This window comes from Siniperca chuatsi, linkage group LG3 (genome assembly GCF_020085105.1).
Source record: "Siniperca chuatsi isolate FFG_IHB_CAS linkage group LG3, ASM2008510v1, whole genome shotgun sequence".
In the NCBI taxonomy this organism is placed as follows: domain Eukaryota; kingdom Metazoa; phylum Chordata; class Actinopteri; order Centrarchiformes; family Sinipercidae; genus Siniperca; species Siniperca chuatsi.
Window position 1 is genome coordinate 976840 of NC_058044.1, and position 18993 is coordinate 995832.

Here is an 18993-nt window from a genome sequence, read left to right on the forward strand (position 1 = left end):
GTATTGTCTGCTCGTGGGTCCGCCTCCTGAACTGAATGCAACATTTGTACCTTGAACTTACGTTTCTGTCTCTACTCTACAGTGTGGTCCTCAGGCCGGACTAGTGTTTGCTGACTGCAGGATCTCTGTCAGGCGCTGTTCACCTGAGGCTTTGGGATTTCCTACAGTCACTTGTCCTCTGTGTCTTCTCCCACAGTCATGCAGGTCGGATTCATCGAACGGCTCAAAGTGACATTTTGAACTGAAGTGAAAATCCTTCAAGATGCTTTTAATTCGGAGAGCGCTGAAGAAGCTGGTTCAGTAGATAAAACATGTCTTCAGTACAGAAACGGAGGTCAGACTCATGGTTTGGAAAGATTGTACGAAATCTCCTCCTGATGAATAATATGAGCTGAAGCAGCATGTATGAGTCAGAATAGGAGAACAGGGTAGTTCTATCCCACTGACAGGATGCTACAGCACTTTCCTGTCCATCAGGACGAGAAGAAGAAGAAAGCAGCCAGTGGTTCTGTTTGTTTCCTGCACTTGTCGTTGTGGTACTAAGTTGTCTGTCTGATTTTTCTGTGTGGGTAGATGGGGGATAAATCCTTGTCTCTGATTGGCTACTCCTGCTCAGGACATACATGGATGATGTGATCACCTGAGAGTTGCAAAATAATGGCATGTATCTTTTACATTGAACTTTAGGGCTGCTGGACAGAGGAAGAGGGAGTTTAAACAGGAAGTGGAAGGGGACAGTCTGAAGCTCATCACTGGCTGCGCTTCAACCAGGGACGGACTTTATGAGGGGACTACTACTCCTGAAGAGGCTTTACCTGCAGCCAGAGAGCCAGAGAGCAGCTGGTGTCGTTCTGCCATCAGTCCAGTAGATGTCCTCACTCACCTACAGTGTGTGTGGAGGGGGCGTGTCTGTAAAAGTCACTGACCGACAGAATGAGAGCGCAGATCTGGAGCCGTATTCACAAATCTTGTCTCAGCACTGAGAGCGGTTCTTCACATTTATTCAGAAAGCTGCTGAGAGAAGAGAAGAGGCAGGGCTGACCCTGTTACTGCGGATCATGTTTTAATGAACTTATTCCGATCTCAACAGTGATTGGTTGACAGGTGACCAGTCTGTGTCAGTGAATGTCAAGTAAAACATTTTTCAATATGATAAACAGATGGATGGACAGATTTCATTACAAATATGTTAGATGTTGTATTAACTAACAGATTCATACATGAAAACAAGGGAAATATTGACTTGTTAAATATTATATCTGCATGTGATATTTTTTGTCCATTTTGAACAAACTGGGGTCTGAAGAGCAGATTTTTTTGGATTGCATCCTTCGTGTTGCTGCCCCCCCCTGCAGCCGCTCTCAGACTGAGGAGCTGCTCTTAGATCAGAGGGTTTAAAGCCTGAAGGTGTGAGCCTCCCTTCAGAGAAAACTCAGCCGACTGCTGTGGAGCTCTTGGTAACAAACATCCCTTTTTAAAATGTTAGGCCCACACTGACTCTCTGAGCTGTGTCACAGCCTCCGCTGCAGCTGCGTGTTGATAAGCGGCCAAATCAGCGGACGAGCTCCAATTATGTAATTAACGTCCCATTTTTCCGGAGCACCCTTCACCTCTGACTGACACGCCCTTACTCAGCTTTTAGCCTGAGGATGTTTGGTGAATATGAACCTGAAATCTGTCTGACTGACACTTTACTGACAAACTCGTTTAAAGCATGAAATGATCTTTAAACACAGTGTTTGTGCACAGGGTAGTACAAACAGTGCACGCTTCAACACAGTGGGATGGGTTCGAGATGCGGCAGAAAACAACATGGACGTCTACTCAAACTGTACCTACAGTCCTGGACCGGGGAGATTTGGATGAATATTGGAAATCCAGATTCGAGCTCTGAAAGGCCATCAATAGGGCTAAGAGTCAATACAGGGACAAAGTGGAGGCATACTACCATGGCTCGAACACCAGGAATATGTGGACTGGACTATGAACCATCCCTGACTATAGAAGGACAGTCTGCAGTAATGAGGAAGTGTCTGAATCTGTCCCAGATGAGAATAACACTCCTGCTGTGAGGATACAAAAGGCCCAGGACCCCCGCCCACTGGAAACATCCGGGGCAGATGGGAGTAAATCCTTCAAAATGATTAACCTCCTGGTCCTCCACCTCCAAGGCTCCTGGTCTTGATGGTCCCCCCTGGCCAAGTACTGTGTGCAGATCAGCTGGCGGATGTCTTTGCAGATATTTCTGACCTCTCTCTGCTGAAGAGTCCCCACATTTTAAAAAGACCACCATTGTCCCCAAAAGTCTAAACCTCTCTGCCTGAACAACTGCAGACCAGCAGTTAGTTCTGTCATCATGAAGTGTCAAAACCCACATCCCCTCTTCTCTGCCGAACCCACTGGACCCACTACAGTCTGCATACAGGCCAAACAGGTCAACAGGTTTCTCTGGCCCTCCACACTGCCCTCACACCTGAAACAGAGCAACACAAACTGTTCATCAATACCGTTGGCCCTCCAAGCTCGTCATCATGCTCAGAGGTCTGGGACTCAGCTCCTCCCCAAGCAGCTGGATCCTGGACTTCCTGACCAGCAGAGCCCAGGTTGTGTGGATAGGCACCACCACCTCCACCACTGGAGCCCCCCAGGGCTGTGTGCTCAGCCCCCTCCTGTACTCGCACAGCTCAAACAGCACCGTTAAGTCCCCTGATGAACCCACCGTCGTGGACCTGATCAACGGAGATCAGCAGATGTCCTGCAGAGGGGAGGTCAGCAGGACACCACCCATCTCCATCAGTGGGACTACAATGGAAAGAGTCAGCAGTCTTAGGTTCCTTGGTGTCCAGATCAGTGAGGACCTTTCCTGGACATCATCACCAAGACCTGCGTAGGCTGAGGAGTCGCATGATGGACAAGAAGACGCTCACCGCCTGGTGTGGACTGCAATGCAGCCACAAACACACGGCACCACTGCTCCGACATCCGCAGCACTGCGACTTTTAAAAATCATTCTTAAAATCATTGTATTTAGTTCTCAGATGGGACTTTGTTGTTACTGCCGCTCACGTGACGCTGGTCAGCGACTCGGTGAGTCAGCCCAGGTTTCCAGCCACGAGCGCGCTCACACAAAGGGGCGGGGTTTGCAGCATATGACCAATCGCAAACATGGACACGTCTACAAACTGTAATATTAGAAAAAGTTCAAAACATGATCCAGCTGCATCTGCAGCTGCAAAACATCACCGACTGTGTGAACGTGGAAATTAGTTAACAGGCTTATAATATCATGATCATCAGAGCAGAGAGCCGACTATAATTACATTTATAAAGTTTATTTGTTTAGCACGTTACAAAGTGCTTTACTCAGAAAACACAACAATAAACTAAACAGTGAATAAAGAGGAATATGATCGCTGTAGCCTCCTTTGAGCCGCAGTCACTAGGTGTTCAGCTTAAGTTACCATGGCGATCTGCCCCGGGCCTGTAATAAAGACCTGGGACAGTGGGCGATCCTCTGTGACCGAGCACCGCAGCATCCACGACCCCAGATCAGTCTGGTCTCCTTCATCACACTGTCGGCATTCAAATCACACATTGATCTGAGCTCAGACACTTCCTGCTCACACGTCAGGAGGAAGTTCACTAATGACTGCATTAAGGGACAGCTTCAAACAAGATCAATGATGACGTGATACAGGAACAGTCAGTCCAGCAGCTCACTCGTGTCCTGATCAGGTCTGTGGAGAAAAACAGGCTCAGATTGATCTCAGTGTGACACTAACTCCACCCGCAGCATTAAAACATGATAAAACATGTTAAATATAACAAGTGGTGAGTCCGATGCACTCAAAGTGCAGACACAGAGAGGTGAGGTAAGAACCGGTCCACCGGCAGGAACACAGAAACCTGGAACCGGACTGGACCAGAGGACAGATGAGTTACCAGAATAAAACAGGATCCACTTATGATATGAATAACACGGCCTAAGAAGCAGAGCGGAGTGCCAATGAACCAGTCTGAACCTGCAGCACGGACAAAGTTCAGCTTTTACTGTTTTCTGATGACTTTATTACACGCTAGTCCTCTACAGCAGCCGACCCGCTGTCACCAGCAGAGTTCCTCTGTTTCTGGTCTCTCGGACTAAAGTCCACCAGTTAATGAAAACTAAATCTAAAGACTTTTAGAGGAAGACTCCTCCTCCTTCATCTGCAGTCACAAGAAACAAGACTTTGATTGACAGCCATGCTCAGACAAGCATTCAGCATTTTACTGAAGTAAAGTACTAAAGTATCAGCATCAACGTATACTGAAAGTGTTTATTATACTATTGGATTATAGTTATTGCTGCATTCATGTGTTCATCACTTTAATAGCTCGTTGTAATCACTTTACATTCTGCTGGGCAGCTTGCAGTAAAGTCTCATCTTAACAATCTATAACAATACATCATGATGAATGTGTTAGATTTTGTTTAGTTAATCTGAAGCCACAAAGTAACTAAAGCTATCAGACACGTGTAGTGGAGGAGAGGAAAATAAAAGTACCTCAAAACTGCATTTGAGAAAATGTTCTTGGTGACTTTCCACCACTGGAAAGCTACAGAGAGTAAACTGGTGTCAAAACTATACAAATATTATTTAAATATAAAATAACTCAAAATGCAAAGCTTCACAACTCTCTCTCCTCAGTAAAAACAATAAACAGGCTTCATAAAATCATTTCAGTATCAGAGTCCAGCCGTCCCCATGGGCAGAGACGGTGTTTCTACTTCCTGTTCGGATTCTAACAGCCTGAAAAACCAACATGTTCACGACTTCAGTTAAACGCTGCCGAGTTTCCTCACAGGACTGTAACGTTTGACTTCCATCAGTCTGCAGCGATCTCACCGCAGCGGCTTATTGGTTCCCAGGCAGTGATGCTGAGCTGAGAAACGCCCGTTAACGTTGCAAATGAAACGTTCCTCCAACAGCAGCATCGGTAGAACTCAGAACACGTTCCCTGCTAGCTGGAACCACGTAGATGGAAAATCTACGAACCAAAGCAGGGAACAGAACCTCCTCTGTTCTGCAAAACAGCTTCATATTTGAATATGAGCTCCATGAAGGTCAGAGGTCAGCAGCAGGTAGCTCAGCTGTTGATCAGCTTCACCTCCTCCTCAGCGGTTTCTGTGGTTAAACACCTGGACCTGGTCACCTGTAGACACCAAACACGATGTAGTGTCACTCGACAGGAAGTCGCCCCCGCTGGAATAAAAACATCCCGACAACCAAGTGACTTCAAAGCTTCAGATTTATTGTTTTAAATGTAGAAAACAGTGAAAGTCTCAGTGTAAACAGAACCACGAGTCAAGAATTAAAGTCTACTCAAACTGTGAAAAAAGACTGAATTTAAATGATTTAGTGCTGATTTTGAAATGTCTTCGTTCAGTTGGAGGATTCATATTCAGACACGAAACATCTAAAAACTGTCAAATAAAGAAATGAAATCAGGTTTAAGATGAATCTTCAATCCCTTAAATGTTATGAATATACAAAGAAAATGATAAAAAAACACATTAAAGAGAAAAACTGTCAAACTTCACACAACTTTTTTATGTATTGCAGTGAATGACGGAGACGCAGCGAGACTTTGATTAAAATACAAAATAAAATCATATATATGACAGAAAGCAAACCACAACCAAGCTTAAATAAAAATTCAATCAATTCTTCTATTTAGATATAATAATAATATAAATAAGCAACAAACAGAAACAGCTTTTAGGAAGTCGTCAAATTAAATAAAATGTTTTAATTGCAGTTGTTCGTATTGTCGAATGTTTTCCTCAAATATAAAATGTAAACTGCAGGTCACGGACTGAACACTCAGACGCTCTTATTTTATATTTCTGTACTAATATTACAAAATAATGTAACTGTTCAGGCATTTACAATCCTTTTTGAGCTGCCAAAAATAAAATCAGAATTACAGTTCAGTTAGACGATAAAGGTTTTGATTCGATTAGTGGTTAAATGAGCTGATGATCAGCAGCTGTTTAACAAAGACGATATGTTCATCAACAATAATCAACATGAACTCAGTCGGCGTCGTGTTTTCATATAAAAGTAAAGCTGCTCAGTTAGTACATTATTTCATTTTTAGTCAGTGTCATGCCAGTGTGGATTGTTAGTCAGTGAACATACCGCCGACGAGTTAAATATTGATTCTTTCATTTGGAGGCCTTTAATAAAAACATTCAGTTTGAGTGCAGGGCTGTTCAGACTGATTCTCAGTTGTATAAATAAAATTAACTTTCCACATTAATAACAGCATTACGTATTTATTTATTTTGGCTTTGCATGTCTCCCAGACAGAGGTCGAGGTCACGAGAGGTCAGACCTTTCTGCCAGGTCAAACTGAAATACTTTGACTTTTAGTGAAGTCCTCTTCCTCTCTGAGGGTTAGATGTTCAGCTTGACGCCACTCTCATGTCTGTATGCTAAATATGAACCTACAGTTGGTTAGCTTAGCTTAGCATAAAGTCTGAAAACAGGGGGAACAGCTGGCCTGGCTCTGTCCAATGGGAACAGAATCCACCTACCTGCCCCCCTAAAGCTCTGTCTCGTTTATCTAATCAGTACATGTGCCAGGACTGTTTCTTAGCCAGGACCAGTTCCCAGTCACCCAGGGGAGACTCCACTGCTCCCAGCAAACCCCCGTAAAACCACAACCAAAGATGTCACGTCTCTTTAAAAGTTATTATGTTGTTACTTGTGTTTCATTTTGTGCTGCCAGCCATGTTTTAAACAATAAGCAATATCTAATATTTATCATATGGTTGCCATTTGACTTTGAATCAAACTCTTAATTTGGCCGTTTAGAGCTGATAACAGGAATCCGTTTGAGCTCCTGAAGTTTAACTCCAGTGTAACGTCGTGCCATTAGTGGCAGACTGGAGAACTCTCACAGGCCTATTGGTTTTACTTTGGCAGCTATTAACTTAACTATTATATACACGAGTATGTGCTAATTAAATGCACTCAAATATTGCAACTGATCAACTTTAGAGATATTTCATCCAGAGTGAATCATGGGTAATATTCTGTTATCTAATCGCGTTCAGTGCAAAAACATGAAAGGCACATTCAGTGATACGGAGTGGTCAGAGAGATGCTAGGTCAAACAAACAGTCGGACATTTTAGTAAATTACTCGGTATAATAAACTGGTAGCTAGCTAAGAGCTGATAGAAATCTGCCTGAGAAAGTTCAGCCGCTAAAATCAACGGTCGCCAGCTCGAAACGAGAATCTGCTTTTGTCCACTTCTGTCTGGACCCTCTGTTTCAAACATTACTACGAACTTGATGGTAAATCTGCCACCGTTTTCATTTTAAACTGCAAATGTGCCGTGTGAAAATGGAAAGCTTGACAGACGAGGCTTAACTATCGGTCAATGTACCTAAAATGTCAGACTGTTCCTTTAGAGGTTGATATGAAACTCTCCACGTGTCAGTGCGGAGGTCTGGCCGCGTCACGGCTCTGTGGATCACATTGATTATGAGGTACTGTCAGTGTGCTTCTGCTGTGGTCGAGTCTCCAGCAGTTCTGCAACAGCGTATTATTGCTGTACTCTATTGTACCAGAGATGGGTGTAATCACATGACTGCTTACTATTTCAAAATTCTCTGTTAATATAATGAAATTAGAAAAATCTGTGTTAAAGAAAAGTGCCACAATCATAAACACACATGTCCTCACAGATTAATGAGTCTCTCAGTGAATCCTGGGTTCCCCGGTCCTGTTTGATCCAGAGTCAGGACTACAGACAGGAACTGCAGGGCTGGAAAGACTTCCATAAAATGTGTCCAGTAAAACATGTGTTCACTGTTTTTGAGAAACTTCCTGTTTCTAAAACGCTCTGCCTAGCAACCAAGGAGGTAAAGATATCCAGTTTCCTGAAAGCAGACTGATCCTGGTGTTTGAAGGCCTGATCGATAGTCACACTCAAAATGTTTAAACCCAGTGAGAAAAGTACGTGTCTTCAAAATAAAACTCCCCTCTGGTATGCATGTTGCACTGACAAATCTCTTATCGGACCTTCGTCTCTCCTCACTCTTCGTATACTTGCAAAGACCAACGTAGAAAACACTGACAGTCGCTCACAGATTCAAATGACAAACGCAACTGGAGGCAACTTCTGGCTGTTCTCCGGTTAATGTCTTCTCTGAAAATCGTTGTCTGAACTCAAAAGATCATTTGTGAGAGAAATTTGATAAAATGTTGATAAAATGCTGTCGAACACCAACCCTAAGTTTTAATAAGGCCTGGGTGTATAAACAGTGAACAAATCCATTAATAAATCCGTGTTGAGCAAATCACGGTGGAAACTGACAGCATCTGATTATTTTTAAATAGTTTCCTGATCCCAGGTAGAAGAATTAATCCAACAGTAGAGAAGCATATAACCCCTCAGCTGAACAGCAAACCTGAAAGTCAGCTAAACTGATTTCAGAAGGTTTCCAGCAGCGATGATGCGACGTCTGGTCCCAAACTGGAAACACAGCTCAGTGAGAGTGGTTGATGTGATTTACTGGTGAAAAGATGCGTAGGTGTCAAGTTGAACTAAACTTGGTTGAAAAGTGACACTTTGCCACTTCAAGGCTACATAAAACTGTTTCAACAGCATTTCGGTTCAGTCAGGTCTTTCAGTAAACCTGCTACACGCTGATATGAAGTATTTGAAATGCTCCGAGACAAAAGTAACACAATGTCTACACGTCTAAACGTTTCCTGTGCAGAAACGTTCACATCTAAAAATACTTTTCAACCAAACAAAGCACAGTTTTCATCTTAAGGCCTTGACGACTTTTCACCTGCAAATCACCAAACCAACACTCGCTGAGCGATGTCCAGAAGGTGACATGGCAGAAAAGAAAACGTAGAACCAAGTCAGGAGAGACCTGATGAAATCCAGCCTTGATACTGTCCTCCACCTCCTGTCCAGTCCTCAGAGGAGTTTGGGCCTGGATGGGTTGGCCCTGACGGAGGAATAGGCCCCGATGTGGGTGATGAGGTTGGGTTCCACGCTGTGAGACCTTTCCCCGGGGATCGTCTTCGCCATCTGATACAGAACCATGTCTTTGGCGTTCCCCTTGACGCAGAACGAGCCGTCCAGATACTCAGCCACCCTGAGTGAGGCGTTGCCGGGGAAGAGCATGGCTGGGGTGCAGCACTCTGTGGCCGGGGAGACGGCGTAGAGCTGCGGGGAAAGCCTCCGCACCTCCAGGAGGTAGTGCCGCCCCAGCAGCTCCGCGGCAGCCATGAAGTAGAGCGTGAAGAAGAGAAGGTGACTGGGCGACAGCGTGAAGGAGAAAGCGCAGGGGTTCCAGTAAGGAAAGGTGAGGAGCAGGGCCGTCGCTGCGACCAGCCCGAGTCCCACCCACTCCAGGATGCGGTAAGGCTCTGGGTTCCAGTAGCGCTGCAGCCTTTCAGGGTGATACAGCTTTATGTAAAGAGTCTGGAGGGCAAACCGCCGTGACAGCAGGTCCTTTACGACTGTGAAAAAGTCCTGCGCCGGCAAAGCATCGTCCTCCAGGACAACCATGTTTTTGGGCTTCACCAGCTCCCATCCCTTGCGGAGACAAAAGACGTAATCCCTCTTCTCCTTCTCGAAGGTGTTGATTCGTTCCCTGTTCCTCTGCTGCTCCTGAGGGGAACGCCGGATCACCTTGAAGTGAGCCTCCAGCAGCTTGGCGTCCTGGTTTTCCTGGGGACCGCTTTCCACGTCGCAGACCAACACCTCTGCACACCGCCGCTCCCCACAGCCTCCCAGAATGCCGCTCAGCTGCCGCATCACCTGAAGCAGGTAGTGGAAGTCCCGCCCCTCGTTCCGCCTGGCTGTCACCACGGTAACCAGCAGCTCAGGATGCTGGGCGATGTCACTGAATCTGGAAGACAGCGCCGCTGCCGTGGACGTGCTCTGCCAGAAGTGCAGAGCGTCCTGGCCTCGGTCGAGGCTTTCACGCAGGACCTCCTCACTCATGGAGTCCAGGTACATGGACCTGATGAAGAAGTAAGAGTAAAGCAGCCGATGGCAGCACAGAGGGAGAATGACGCAAAATGTGATGACGGCCAGGACGAGGGCTTGGGTGACGGTGCTGGACCATCGCAAGCGCTGACTGAAGAACGCTTTCCATCGAGGCATTGGTGAAACAGCCGGCTGGATCCCCACAGCGACGCAATGAATCAAATGAACTCTGCTCAGGAGGGTTCAGGTCAACATTTACAGCGTGCAGCTCGCTTTAGAAAACCCACAGCAGTGAAACCTGGTGAATCCGCGGTGAACTGACAGCTCCGTGGAAAATGAGTCAGCTGTTGGCAAACTGAGAGCTGAGAGTTTCAGCTCAGTCCTGGTCGTCTGTAGGAAGAGACGAGAGGAGGTTTTAGTTATTATATATTATTAGTATTATTCAATCAGACTCAATCAAAAGGAAATATTCCAGATGTCTGCTGCATCATTTTACACACATTTCCCCCCAAATTCAGCCTGACAGGTTTGGGATCTCCACCAGAATTTAAAGTAAAGTTTTGTGAATTGAACAACGATCGTACAAAACAACACGAGTGTGTAAAGATGGAGCCACGGCAACAACTTTAAAGGATATGTTCACATTTTTCCACGTGTGTCTTAAAACAACAGCGATGAGCTCGTATGTAGATTGAAAGAGTTACTGGTCGCTGCGAAGAGAGGCTGAACAGTCTGAGCGACACACACCAAGTGAGGTTCTTCCTGGTGAAATGTTTTGTGTTTCCTTGCCGAGCTGAGGGGAAGCAAACAGTTAATGTCCTTCTCACAGGACTGTAACATGAGCTCCACATGATGTGTTTTACTGCTGAAGTCCACAAGAGTACACAGAGTCTCCTCCACTGGAGCCACTGCAGGAAATGACTTCACACATGACGCAGTCCAGTGTGGACAGGAGGAGGGACCGCCCTTATGGGCATCCGGGTGTTGTTTTAAGGCATACTTTAAGATGATACAGTTACATTTGATCATTTCACATGTGGTTTTGCATTAATAAACTATGTTTTTGTACGTTTAATCTGTGGAAAACCTTTGCCAGCCTTCTGATCTGGGCCATGTGGCCGTTTGCACAGAGATCAAACACTAAACCCGGTGAAGCGGAAACAGTGCAAAGCGCTGACCCCCGTCGCTCGGCCGAGCCTGGCCGCCCACAGTGCGCAGACAGCGGCGGCGGCGGGACGTGTGCCCCGCTGCCTCCCACTCAGCACCGCAGACACTCCCGCAGGCGGCCGACTGTTTCCGTGATGCCGCTGGCCGAACAGCGACGCGTCTGACCGGATTCAAAGATCAGCGGTCCGCGGACCTGACGGACGGTGGTTAGCAGCAGGCTAACTGGGGGGCTGGTGGATTATTCAGGGGAACAGCTGAGTGTCTGAGGGAGATAAGAAGCAGGGAAACTCACGGAGAGCCGGACAGCTGCTGTCGTTTGCTGCCGCCGCCATGACCTCAGGAACGGAAGGACGCTGCTCTAAAACCGTAAAAGTGATGTGTCGGCCGCAAACGAGTCCTCGAGCCGACTCCCGGCTCAGAGAGCCGACTCCCCGAGTCGACTCCCCCCCCTGCGGAAAAAGAAAGAAATGCATGACAGCAAACAAAAGACTCTTCTGAACAGAGCAGACAGGTTTCCTGTTTTATATGAAATCAAATCAAATGGAGGCGCAGGGAGTCAGTCCGGACAGCCATCAGGCTGACTGAACACTTCAGTGCAGAGGAAGATGAAAGTAATCCTGCATATTTATTTATTGATAACTGATAAGATAAGCCGTGAGATCCGGCTCCCTTCAGAGAGATTCCCAACACTAGATGCTGCGCCGGCAGGCTGAGCTGCTGCTCCTGGCCGGCAGGTGGCGCCACAGGACCTCAGGCAGGAGTCCAGCTGCAGGGGAGGAAGTGTGTTTTTACCTGCGAGTGTATGTTAGAACATCATGAGGAAACAACGACCAAATCCTTCTCACAGTGTATGTAAACCAGTGAGGGGCCTCTCAGGGGCCTCTCAGGGGCCCTTCTTACAGAAGATCCGTTTCATTATTGTGTTTAAAACAGCACTGATGCAACTGAACCTTCAGAAAAGTGTGTGAGATGTTGAACATCAGAGAGACAGCTGATCTGATCCGGAGCTGCAGTAACGTTAACGTCTGCTAACTTACTGTAACTCTGCAAATACAACATGGCGATGTTTTCTCATTGGAGGAGCCAGAGTCACGTGTCTGTCCGGGGACGATGATGAACACACTATGACAGAGATCATGTTGCAGACTGAAACCTCACAGTGAAAGCTGAAGTTACAAACACCTCATTGATGATGAGGCTGCATGTGCACGAGTCTCGTGCTCCGCCGTCTGCAACTACAACAACTACAACTACAACTACTACTGCTACTAATAATAAGAATGATAAGAAGAATAATAATAATAATAATAAGAATAATAATAAGAATAAGAATAAGAATAATAAGACACTTGCAGCGACTGCACTGTAGTGTGTATTGTGGTCAAACGAGGGGGAAACTGTTTTAATTATTGTTTTAATGAAGCTCCGTTAAGCTTTTTGGATGACTTCAGCCACTGTATGTTTCAGATGCAAACACATCTGCTGACTTACAGCCGTTTGTTTTTATAGTGGACCCTAATTAAAGAGTTTCCCTACGGGATCAATAAAGTATTTCTGATTCTGATTTCTGATTTCTGAAACAGTCGTGCGGCCGGTCCTGCGTTCATTTCCCTCAGTCAGGTCAATGATCATGTTTTCATGATTTCTCTTTTAAAGGAAATGAATTCTGTTTTGGCAGTTTGATTTTAAATGTCCTTTCAATTCAATTCAATTTTATTTATAAAGTGCCAATTCATAGCAGAAGTTATCTCATTTCCCATAGAGCCGGTCCAGACCGGACTCTTTATAATATTAGACCGGACTCTTTGAATCATCTTTGCTGGTTGTTCTGCACATTTACTAAACACACTTTAAAGCTGCTGATTGTTTTCACGTCTTCACCAGCAGACTGGAACGCTTGCATCGTGTTTCGTTTCGGGCTGAACGTGCAGCATCTCTTCAGGATCACAGAGGACTGTGTTTATCTCAAGTCTCATCTCTGTCCGACGTCACAGTGACGTTAACGCATCGAACAGCCCTCGGATCATTCAGCAGGAATGTGATCAGATCTGATGGAGCTGATAGATCAGCTGTCAGCTCACACTCATCGTGTGAGCGCGTTGTTCTTGTTCTGACCTCCGAGCAGCTTCAGTAGCAGTAGCTAACGCCACAGTGTGGAAAGTTACAAGTAGAAGTTGTATTAGTACCCGAGCAGAATGGACCATTTCACAATAACATACATTATATTATAATCATTGCTGCATTCATGTGTTCATCACTGGTGAAGCTGGAGCTCGTTGTAATGACTTCATATCCTGCTGGGTAGCTTTCTGTATAATAATGTATCACATCTTATTTGTTGATTCTATTTTTTATTATTAATCTGAATCTGCAAAGTAACTAAAGTTATCAGATAAATGTAGTGAAGAAAAAGTAGAAGAAAATGGAAATAAAGCTGAAGTAGCTCAGAACTCTAGTTAAGTAGTTCGTGTCTGACTGAACTGGTGCTTTTATAATCATGAGAGCTAATTAAAAGTGTGTAGATTATGTTTATATTTTCTATTTTTATTCCTCTTCACGTCTCCTCGTGTCGTTCTGAGCTGTGCTGATGGAATAAGAGTAAAAGCATCGACTCTGTCAGGAAACCGTAAACTCCCCTCCGTTTGGTGGAAGACTGGAACAGCAGAGTGAAAAATATCTATTATTCTTTACCGTTTGTCACTTATTATAAACTCTTTTGTCTCTCTCAGGATCCTGTAGGAATGCTGACTCCATGTTTCCAGCGACCTGATTGGTCGGCAGTGTTTGCGTAACAGTACCCGTCGCACAGTCCAGCCCCTACCCCCTCTCGCGTGGAGGGGCCGCCCACACTGTATATAAAGATGGATGACATGTCAGCCAGAACACCGGGATCGCCCCCTGGTGGCTGGCTGCAGTACAGGTCATAAGCCCCGCCCCCTCCATGTTAGCAGACGGGACAAACTAAAAACTCAAAGGACACGTAAATACATTTTCTGTCAGTTTAGGTAGTTCTTATCACGCTGATGTGTGTTCAAGTGTTTTTCTGATAAGTTTGGTTTTAATTAGTTATTTGATGCTGTTTCACGTCATGATTGACAGCTGAGCTCTGCTCGCGATTGGGTCGGTCGGGTGTGTGGGCAGGACCTCGCTCCAATCCCCATCACTGCTGCGCAGACTCTGGCTCCAAATGACGTCACCAAAGCAAGATGGCAGCTCCCGTATCCGGGATATTTTGGCTTCACTTTGTACAGCGGGAGGAAGTGGAGACGCGGCGGCCATCTTTATGTACAGACTGTGGGTCCGCCACATTAAGTGTCGTTCCAAACCAATAAGCCTTAAGTGGGAGGGGATATAAAGCCCTCCAACACGAGGCTGCATCGATGAAGATGAGGGGCCGGCACGGTATCACCTGCTTTCCTGTTATCTGTTAAAAACATGCTCACTGTACTTATATTGCCATAAAATAGCCAATTCAAAATATTAGTTGTTAAGATGATCAACGGGTTAATTAATGGTGGTGGTTTAGTTTCATAGTGCGTTATAGATACAAGAATATCCTCTTTTGAGCGCTCACTCGATAAACCAAAAGAAACACAATTGATTTCTTTTCTACTTCACTGAGATGTCAGATGATCCTGTTTTGCTTCCAGATGAATGAAGGTCTGGTCTCAGCACTGAGAGCAACAGTGCCTGATGTCAGCTGACACTCCCCAGATGACTCAGATTAAACATAATGCTCTGTAACGTCGTGAGTTCTGAACTTCTGCTAACGTGTGGACGTTAAACCTTTAGTTACTTCGCTGTTAGGACATGCGTCTCAGCCTGTGAGCCGCCATCAGGAGCTCATGTGGAAACTCTGGTGCGACGTTCTGAAAACAAACCCGTTCGGCTGGATTTCAGCAGCTCATTACTCTGAATACATGAACTTATTTGACTTTCAAATGATAGTGAGCAAATACACGCAGTAAAACAACAGGTTTTTAACAGTGGTCGGGCCAGATATTTATCAGCTGTTTTACTTTAACTCTAGTTTTAAAGGCCGAAATGAAAGGAAGTGTGAAGATTGACCTATGGTGTGGCTGCAGCACTCTCTCTCTCTCTCTCTCTCTCTCTCTCTCTCTCTGTTGTTTTTAGTATAATTCTTTTCATCTTTCTCTATCATTTGATGTTTTCTGACCATTTGTGTTTAGTGCCCCGCAGCCTTTTCTTCTTCAAACCTTAAACACATCAAGGTTCGTTCTCACTGAACATCACACCGGCTCTGCGGTTAGCATTCACTGCAGTCCCTACATGTAAAACGTACTGTAAAGGTAACTGGAAACAACTTAACTTTCGGCCTCGGCTTTGAAGCCGACGTGGACGGGAAGTGTTAAAGTGCTCAGAGAAAAGGCTTATTTTAACATCTTTATGTCCATGACAACCAGGCAAAGTCCATTTGCTGAAGATCGTGCGATATGATCGAAAGCTCCACGACCGCTGCTAAATGGACCTTGAGGTGAGATTGTTTTGTCGACTGTAGACATTCAGTATGTGTAATATACATACATTATACTTGTACATATCCATTCAAAGGCCTAAACAACACTTTGCAGTTATATTTTTTATTGAGTCATCAGATAATAACTTTTCCTTCCGTTCGACATCAGTCTGCTGCTGCTGGTTACCAGTCAGACTACTGGCCCGATCGTCAGCAGCACCAACAGCAGGACAAACATTTAACTTGGTGGCCAGTCTATGAAAACGCAGGTCAGCTGTGACCTACTGTGGTAACAACGGACAATAAGGCTACCACAATGTCTTAGATACCAGAAAAGTTGTTTAGCATGTTTCTTAACGATATTCGACTCAGGAAATGTTTCGTCTTGAGGACATAATGGCCTTTTAGTTGCCGATTTCCATCAGATTCCAGTTTGTCCATCACTTTGGTCTCCTTCCTGCTCCTCAGAGGATGAACCCTTTAGATTTGAATGACTCCGTGAGCTTTCCTCTAGCGCCCCCTTCAGGACAAACTACATTTTTAGCTCCACTGCTGGTAAAACTCTAAGAACAGATAAATCCTCAGGATGTTTGTTCATGTTGCGGCTGTAATGACCTCAGCAGCCTGTAGGGGACGCTAACAGGAGTTTAGACTGATAAATAACTGCTGCTAAAGTTGCAGTCTTATGTTAAAGCCAATGTCAGTGAATGTGGAGCTATAGGAGTAAGCTGCAGATTTGTATCCTCAGCACTGATCCAGGACTGAAGCTTTTATCCTCTTATCATGAAGCATTCGGCGCTGAGCTCAGGCTCTGCTGATTGAGCTGGAGATTAGATAACACAGTGTCTCATCATCTAACGACACCATCAGCAACAACAGAGCCGAGGGGAAACGGGGGCTTTGCCTGCAGCTCAGGTTGCATCACTCTGTGGAAACTGAATCCTGGAGCAGCGGGATGCATCTTGGAAGCCGAGCCCATGAAGCCACAGGCCATTGATACATATTTTAAAGTTTATTGTTTATTTGGGTCCCCATTAACTGTTACCATGGCAACAACACAGGCCTTTCTTCATCGTCTGAAATCTGTTTTTACCACAATGGTTCTTTTTTTTAGCACGTTTCATTTTTGAGATTATTTTATCTTGACTCATTATTTTAGGACTTTTACTTGGAGTATTAGTATTTATACTGAAGTAACGGGTCTGAATGTGCACTGACAAGAACTAGGAATTGAGATATTATACATATTTCTCCAGTATTAGCTTCTCTGCACTGGCTCCCTGTAATATCCAGAATAGAATTTAAAATCCTTCTCCGCACCTACAAAGCTCTTAATGGTCTGGCACCATCGTATCTTAAAGTGTTCATAATACCTTATTACCCCACTAGGACACTGCGCTCCCAGGATTCAAGGTTACTTGTGGTTCCTAGAGTCTCCAGAAGTAGACCGGGAGCCAGAGCCTTCAGTTATCAAGCTCCTCTCCTGTGGAACCAGGTCCCAGTTTGGGTTCGGGAGGCAGACACCATCTCCACATTTAAGAGTAAACTTAAGACTTTCCTCTGTGATAAAGCTTATAGTTAGGGCTGGCTCAGGTGAGTCCTGAACCATCCCTTAGTTATGCTGCTATAGGCCTAGACTGCTGGGAGCTCTCTCTCAACCCAACACGGCGGATGGCCGCCCACCACTGAGTCTGGTTCTGCTCGAGGTTTCTGCCTCTTAAAGGAAGTTTTTCCTTGCCACTGTGGCCAAGTGCTTGCTCATGGTGGGAATTGTTGGGTCTCTGTAATTAGTATTATAAAGAGTTCGGTCTGGACCTGCTCTATAGGAAAAGTGCAATGAGATAACTTCTGTTATGAATTGGCGCTATATAAATAAAATTTTATATAATTTAACTGAATTGAACGAAAATGGAGCCGATGCAGTAGTGACATTTTGTTTTCTCTGTCCTTTTTACTGGAAACTGTAATATATTGTTTGATAAGATAAAAAACGAGTCAACAACCACTCAGTTCAAATGTTTTGTTTATTCTGTTACAAGCGAGAACGATCGCTCTCAGTGTGTTAACTTTTACAGTACAGAGAACACCTGAAAGGAGGAGCAGAGGAGTTCTGGTTCCTGTGTGGACCAGGTTTTGTTTCGGGAGTCCTCGTCCCCTCTGAGACATGTCCACAGAGTGTTGTCTTCATCAGCAGTAAGTTTCTCAGGCAGGAGGATCGGATGACAGCAGCTGAAACCGGATCCAGCTCTGTGATTATCTGAGGTGTTGGTCCGACAGCTCGACTGTTGTTTCCAGTGTGAGGTTTGAAAGGCTGCAGGCTGACAAACAGACCTGAGCTCAGGTGTTACCACATAAAATATACCAAGGTATCCCCTCTCTCTCTCTCTCTCTTTAGGGCTCCATATGTTCCACTTTAACTGGCTCTTGTTAGCCTGCCCTCAGATGAAACGATGGATATCGGTTTAGCTTAGCACAAAGACTGTATATATAGCCTAGCTCCATAACTCTGTCTGATTCACATGCTGTACCTGGTTCAGCTGACAGCAGAGCTGGGCCCGAGCTCAAACCAGCAGCCCCACTGTGGGTTCAGGACTCTACCGGTGCAGCGGTCAGTCACTGCTGCCTGGTGGTTGGGTAACAAATAGCTCCAACTGCTGCTTAAACCGCAATGTTTGCTCTTTACATTTCTGTTTGTACACCTGATCAATAAGCAACGTGCAGCATGCACACAGACACAGACCAGTTGGAGCTGTGGGAAGGTGGATTGTTTCATGGAGCTAAGCGGTGGTGTTTGTCCTGTGTGAGTCACCCACCTGACAGGTGAATAGCATATTGAATGTAATTGATTAGATAGTTGTTACACCTGTGCTTTTCCTGCTTTGACAATTATTTATTTGTCACGTCGCCACGCAAACATTATGTGTCTTGAAATGCATTGGGGCGTACTCGTAAGACGAGTCTCTAAATGAGAATTTTTAAAAACGAAATATAAAGGACAAACATTCAAGAGGAAAATAATAAATCAATAAATGAAATGTCCAAAGTCTGCTGTGCAAAAAGTCCTATAAACATGTCAGGGTCGCCCTCCTTCAGTTTACTCTTCAGTCTGCTACCACTCCTGTAAAACTACATGACTTCTACTGTTATAATGTTACATGTAAGTCTGTGTTTTGTATTGTTCAGTAGTTTTGTCATACAAAGTTAGATGATCAGCTTCCTTTGGAACAGGAGTCCTGTCAGACTCTAAATAAGGTTCAGCTTTGTAAAGATCTTCATCACGATACAGAAACGCAGCTGTTTAAATGTAGTGTCTGTCAAACGTTGGATCCTGCAGGGATCAGGCA

At 45.0% G+C, this 18993-nt stretch overlaps 3 protein-coding genes across 6 annotated transcripts in view; 2 read left to right on the plus strand and 1 right to left on the minus strand.

Annotated features, from left to right (window-relative positions):
- Positions 1–18993, plus strand: part of LOC122873026 (NACHT, LRR and PYD domains-containing protein 12-like) — a 657912-nt gene that overhangs the window by 127666 nt on the left and 511253 nt on the right. The gene's annotated exons all lie outside the window — the stretch shown is intronic.
- The window catches only part of LOC122873083 (E3 ubiquitin-protein ligase Midline-1-like), a 243179-nt gene that overhangs the window by 104243 nt on the left and 119943 nt on the right, over positions 1–18993 (plus strand). The window lies entirely within an intron of this gene.
- pgap4 (post-GPI attachment to proteins GalNAc transferase 4) lies at positions 5272–13663 on the minus strand. Of its 3 annotated transcripts, none has more exons than XM_044189398.1 (2): positions 11465–13663; positions 5272–10395 (listed from the first exon to the last, which is right to left on the minus strand). In XM_044189398.1, exon 2 carries the CDS (start codon positions 10180–10182, stop codon positions 8986–8988), a length of 1197 nt encoding a protein of 398 aa, XP_044045333.1. In that variant the 5' UTR covers positions 10183–10395; positions 11465–13663; the 3' UTR covers positions 5272–8985. The 3 variants fall into 3 exon arrangements, with proteins under 3 accessions (XP_044045333.1, XP_044045334.1, XP_044045335.1); XM_044189399.1 differs by having other exon boundaries at positions 10753–13663; XM_044189400.1 differs by lacking the exon at positions 11465–13663 and adding an exon at positions 10506–10733.

Coding starts and splice junctions, on each gene's coding strand:
- pgap4 (XM_044189398.1), bottom strand. CDS start 10,182: ATGCCTCGATGGAAAGCGTTCTTCAGTCAGCGCTTGCGATGGTCCAGC.